The sequence below is a fragment of the Heloderma suspectum genome, chromosome 2 (assembly GCF_057233095.1).
Source record: "Heloderma suspectum isolate Gila_16-S chromosome 2, 16-S_ref, whole genome shotgun sequence".
Taxonomy (NCBI): Eukaryota; Metazoa; Chordata; class Lepidosauria; order Squamata; family Helodermatidae; genus Heloderma; species Heloderma suspectum.
Genome location: NC_139459.1, coordinates 251644857 through 251650856, shown reverse-complemented (window position 1 = coordinate 251650856; position 6000 = coordinate 251644857). Strand labels below are relative to the sequence as shown.

General features: G+C 51.2%; 1 protein-coding gene across 20 annotated transcripts in view; it reads left to right on the top strand.

Annotated features, from left to right (window-relative positions):
- The first annotated feature begins 4020 nt into the window (after positions 1-4020).
- The window catches only part of TCERG1 (transcription elongation regulator 1), a 55299-nt gene continuing 53319 nt past the window's right edge, over positions 4021-6000 (top strand). For 18 of the 20 annotated variants that reach the window (XR_014788380.1, XM_084838745.1, XM_084838731.1 and 15 more), the window contains exon 1: positions 4021-4160. Coding sequence is in view for 10 of the 20 variants with exons in the window: in XM_084838745.1 (XP_084694871.1) it covers positions 4051-4160 (110 nt within the window). In the remaining 10 variants the exon portion in view is untranslated. Of the gene's footprint in view, positions 4161-4678; positions 5013-6000 lie in introns of those variants that run through there. The other 2 variants (XM_084838740.1, XM_084838743.1) reach the window with 2 other exon arrangements.

Sequence of the window (6000 nt, the reverse complement as noted above, 5' to 3'; positions counted from 1 at the left end):
TCCCATCTGCTCTTAAGGAACAAAAAATCCACTTTTGGTAACAGCCCACAGTCCTGATTCTAAATGTGTCCACGTTTCAGGATCTTCAGTTTTCAGCAAGGTTTTCTCAGCTTCATGCAAAGCAACTCACAGCTACATAGTTTTTAAGGTGTAACACAAAGGAATATTTGATCTAATAAATGCAACTATTAAGACCAAATGGATATACTGACTCGCCACAGCCAAGTGTTTGTGTTGAGGAACATATTCTGGAAACTACGGAATTTGCTACCACAGGATGTAGTGATGGCCATCAATTTGGATGGCTTTAAAAGAGAGTTAGACAAATCTATGGAGGAAAAGGCTAGCAACGGCTACTAGTCCTGATGGCTATATGCGATCTCCAGTATCAGAGACAGTGAGGCTATGTACACTACTTGCTAGGGAACATGGGCAGGAGGGTGTTCTTGCGCTCATGTCCTGTTTGTGGGTTTCCCACAGGCAGCTTGTTGGCCACAATGTGAACAGAATGCTGGACTAGATGGACCCTTGGTCTGATACAGCAGGGCTCTTCTTATGTTCTTAAAATTCCTTATTTTGCTCAAATTTGGTCTCCAATCCATACTGGTACGTTATGCCATGTTCATAAAAACCAACATTGGCAAGTAACAACAACACAGAAAGGCTCCTCATCACTGGCTCATTTCCCCGAGTTCTACTCCTTCCTTAGGGGGATGCAATGGAAGAATTCAACTAGTTATGGTTCTTAATTCATTGACAGAACTTATTTTCATATTTGTACATAAAAGCGGAATGCCTAAAATTAACTTTAAAAATCCTATAAGGGCAGTGTAGCATCTCTCTGGAGAATTTCGCAGGTGTCCACAGATAATTGGATTCTATACATTTTTTCTAAAAATTTGTGATGTGCTTCAGCATTGTATCACATCATTCCCCAAGGATTTGCATAAGCCAACCAACTATAAAGACTGTCAGTGGACTTTCAGAGACATAACGTGGTGTACATTTCAGCACTCTGGTAAACTGAGGACTGCCAGAACTTTTATACTATGGACATCTATTTATGTTTTGTATGTAAGCTGTGTGCATGATGTATGGGTTTACTGCACTGGTGAGGAACATATGGCCCTTCAGATGTTGTTGGGCTCCCAGCTCCCATGAGCCCCAGCTAGGATGACCAATGGTAAAGGATGAGAGTTCATTCTACAAGATCTGTAGGGCCACAGGGTCCACATCCCTGTTTTACTAGGGATGCTAGCTATTCCTGGAGTCACTTTATCTTTCTTTGGGGATACCTTTTTTTGTATGGTCAACCACATTGTGATACCACACTTGCCTAAATATATATTCAACACTAAGAATTATTATTAAAGCAGAAATATTAAATACTCCAGTGTTTTTAAAAAAATGATGTATACCAATTCGTAAAAGATTGATGATGTTCAAGATGTCAGCCAAGTTCAGCAGTCTCAAGCAACTGCACTATTATGCCGCCTCAGCCCACCCCATTCCTCATGCCCCACCCCCAAACCTGTCTTAAATATAATGGATGAGATGCAGTACTACAAAATGCCCCCTTCATGGGTCACTGCCTTGTTGTGGCGAAGGGCTTGCGTAACTCAGTGAAGCCATAAGCTATGCCATGCAGGGCCACCCAAGACGGACAGGTCATGGCAGAGAGTTCTGACAAAATGTGGTCCACTGGAGAAGGAAATGGCAACCCACTCCAGTATTCTTGCCAAGAAAACCCCATGGAATCTGCTCATTGGAAGGACAGATACTGAAGCTCAAATATTTTGGCCACCTAATGCGAAGAGAAAACTCACTAGAAAAGACCATGATGCTGGGAAAGATTGAAGGCAAAAGGAGAAGGGGACGGCAGAGGATGAGATGGCTAGATAGCATCACCAATGCAATGAATATGAACTTGAGCACACTCCGGGAGAGAGCAGAGAACAGGAAGGCCTGGCATGCTATGGTCCATGGGGTCACGAAGAGTCGGGCATGACTTAACAACTACAAAATGCCACAAGATGGCCTGTTCTTTTTGTGAGACTCACCTGCTTTGCACATTAGAAGGGCTGCACATAATGTTAGCAATGAAAATGGGGGGGGGGGATCCAAAATCCATGGTGGGCAATACTTGTTGCTGTTGTTCTTCAGTCGTTAAGTCGTGTCCGACTCTTCGTGACCCCATGGACCATACCATGCCATAGCATTCCTGTCCTCCGCTCTCTCCCGGAGTGTGGTCAAGTTCATATTCATTGCATCGGTGACGCTACCTAGCCATCTCATCCTCTGTCCCCTTCTCCTTTTGCCTTCAATCTTTCCTAGCATCAGGGTCTTTTCCAGGGAGTTTTCGCATTAGGTGGCCAAAATATTTGAGCTTCAGCTTCAGTATCTGTCCTTTCAATGAGCACTCAGAGTTGATTTCCTTTAGGATGGACTGATTTGACCTCCTTGCAGTCCAGGGGACTCGTAAGAGTCTTCTCCAGCACCACAGTTCGAAAGCATCAATTCTTCGGCGCTCAGCCTTCCTTATAGTCCAGCTCTCACAGCCATACATTACTACTGGGAAAACCATAGACGGACCTTTGTCGGCAAGGTGATGTCTCTGCTTCTTACTATGCTGTCTAGGTTTGCCATAGCTTTCCTCCCAAGGAGCAAGCGTCTTTTAATGTCATGGCTACAGTCCCCGTCTGCGATGATCTTGGAGCCCAAGAAATAAAATCTGTCACTGCTTCCAAGCCAAAATGTCACAAAATAGTGAGCTAGCTTTCCAGTTCTCCAGAACTCAAGCAGCATAATCTAGTGGTTGGAGGGGCATGTAACCCACCAAAGGAAAATCACGTCTTCAGGTGCTCCAGGTTCAATGGGGCTTAATCGTAGTTAGGTGTGTTGAGAACCGTAGCCTTAGAACAGCCTTCCCCAACCTGGGACCCTCCAGATGTGCTGGCACCACAACGCCCATCACCCCCGACGACTGGCCATGCTTGTAGTATTCGCAAGTTCATAAAATGAACCACAGAGACCGAGTTAGAAGAAACAAATTTTACTTAGCACGTGCAGCTACCCAACTGTACACAAAACTGAAAACAGCCGGATGCTCCGCGGCTCGGCTTCCCTTCCCTGCCGGCCTCACTCAGAACTGACCCCCCCACACAGCCACTTCTAAATCGCTTCAGCTCCTCCTCACATTACAGCGCTGGCCGGGGTTAAGGGGAAGTGTCTTCCAAAACCTCTGGAGGGCCCCGCACCGGCTGCCCACAGACAATCGCGGCCGTGGCTGAAACCACGCCGGCTGGGAGCTGCCCGACTTCTTTCTGTCCAGGATTAAGAATCTAGAGCGACGAACGCCCTGCTGATTTGGCCGCGCTCACCTACGCGGGGCGGGATCAGGAAGCTCGGCCCCGCTCTTCGCCCGCCTGACGCGACTAGCGCAAAGGGCGCCCCAGTGGCGGCCGCCGCCGCCGCCGGCCTCCGTCCGAGACCCTCCCGGGGCTGCGCGCGGGCCGGGGCAGCCCGGCCTCCCAGCCGCGCCGGAAAGGGCCGCGCGCGCACACGGAACGTCCGGGCTCAGGAGCCTCGCTTGTCCTCCCCCGGGCGTCGGTCACAGCGGCCCCAGAAGCCAGCAGCTGCGCGCCCCCTTCAGAACCGGCAAGTAGCGCCGCTCAATTAAAAATGGCTTCTCCAGCACGAACTCGGAAACCTTGCATCCAAACAAAGCGACCTCCTTCTTCTTCTTTTCAACCTCTGTGGGCAAAGCTACCTTTCTCCGTTCACGCAAGGGTCAGTTCCGGGTCACGGGTCACGCGACGTGCACCAACCCGGGCCTGAAGAGGGCGCACTCGACGGCGCCTCTCGATGGCCTTTCGGCAAAACCAGCCTGTCATCGCTCGCTTTCCGCCCCTCATTCAAAATCGGCGGCGGCAACGGCCAATCGACGCTAGACGGAGCCGCTTTCGCTCTGTGATTGACGCGCCCAGCAGCCACTGGCGAGGAGCTAGGCCTGGCGAGGGTGGGCGTGTCGGGCGGCAGAGGCGGCTGGTGATGGCGGAAAGAGGCGGCGGCGGCGCTGGAGGTGGCGGCGCTGGTGGCGGCGGCGCTGGCGGCGGCGAAGGGGACGCTGGGGCGGCGGAGCGGTACAACAGTGAGATCAGGTGAGGCGAAGCCCTCCTCGCAAACGGCCGCCCAGCGCGCGGGGAGGGGCCAGCGAGAGCCGGCAGCACGAGGCCTTTGTGAGCGCGCGCGCGTTCTCCCGCTCCGCCTCGGTGGCTCCTCCCCGCCCCCTCGCTCGCCCGCTCGCCCCCTCCCGCTCGAGGCGGAAGCGGCCGTTCAGTCTCCTCCCTCCGCTCTCCCGCAGCCTCGTTCCTGCCCTGGTGAGATCCCCCGTTAGCTGCCCCGGCCGTTTCACCCGCCTCGCCTCGCCTCTCCTCTCCTCGCGTGGCGAAGCTGTGCCGCCGGGCGTCGTTCCCGTTTTATTCTCAGGCGCCCCCTCCCGCGTCGCCTGTGGAGGAGGAGGAGGAGTGCCGCGGAGCGACCCGAGCGCGCTTTCTCCCTCCGCGGGCGGGATTCCCGTTTTGTCCGCGGTGGGCTTCTCACGCTCTCGACTTTTGCCAATGGGATCGTGGCTCCCGTACGCGCTGACGTACTAGGAAGGCTGCCCTGGGCCGGCGGTGGGGCGGGGGCTCTTACGCGACTTAGCCGCGCCGTTCCGGCGCCGAGTTGCCTCGCCTGGAGCGGTGGCTTATGGGGACGAGGCATAGTTCGGTGGTAAGGCCATGCGGTGGGACTCGGGCTCGGTCGTCCAGCTAAAAACACGATCGGGAGGGGGAGAATCCTCCTTGAGACCTCGGAGCAGGTGTCCGTCACAGCAGACCAGCTGTGTTAACTGCGGCACCCGTCATCCTTAGCCAGCATGCTTGCTGGGAATGGGGGGGTTGTAGTCCAACATAGCTGGAAGGCAGCAGGTTTGGGAAAGCGTAGGGTGCCTTTTTAAACAAAAATTGCAGGTATGCTTGTATATAAAGCAGAGCCTCTTGAATCTCAAAGGATAAAAGGTTGACCCATCTTGCTACCATTGTTTCCCTTTCTGTCCACCACAAGAGAAGCACATCTAAAATTTTATCCACAGAACACTTCTTGTTCTGTATGAGGAGGCACTTCCGAGTAGCAAACAGTGAAACTGGCATGTGTGGTATTTGTATGTGCTTGTGTTTTGCTTGGTGTAACTTGTGACGTTCATATGCTAGAAAGCTGTGTCAAATTGCAGCTTCTCAGCATGTGAGTGCAGAGCAAAATACGTGTGTGTGTGATTGTCATATATTCTAGTCTATATGCAAGCTTCATGCTTTTCTGTACATGGAAATATGATATATGAAGTTTCCCTGAGAAGAATGACAGAACTTTACCAAAATAACCTTCTATGTGTTTATACTATTTGGAGTGGTGTTTAATGTTGGATTATAACAAAGCCCAGTGGAAAGCAAGCCCTTGTACTTCTTACTTTGCACTCCAGAAGCCCTCAATTTAAGGAGCTGCCAACTTCTCCTCTCTCTTGTTCCAGGAGTTGGGCAGAGGAAGTGCTCAATGAACAGTGGAGGTGGTGGTGGGGAGGAAGGCCCGTACCACACCTGAACATTGTGTACTATTTGGCAGGCTACAAACCCTACTCCTTTCTGAGCCTGGAGAGGAGACTTTTCCATATGCCTAGTATGAACTGAAGAACCTATATGCCTAGGAAATAAAAGCTCTACATTCTCTTGGATCTCTGTCCATTTGTTTTTCCCAGATGGGCTTGGACAACCAGTTTGTCCCAGAGCACATTTGCTTGTCAGAATCTGGTGGGATAAAATGGAAGTAGTAATCAAATGAGCATTGAATTCCACACCCAGTACCTCTTGAACAAGCTGCAAAAATCTAATTTGTCCTGTTAGTGTTGGCTCAGGAGTTAAATCGCTTGCTTACACTTTCAAATAACTATTTCTGTTTAATTCTCCA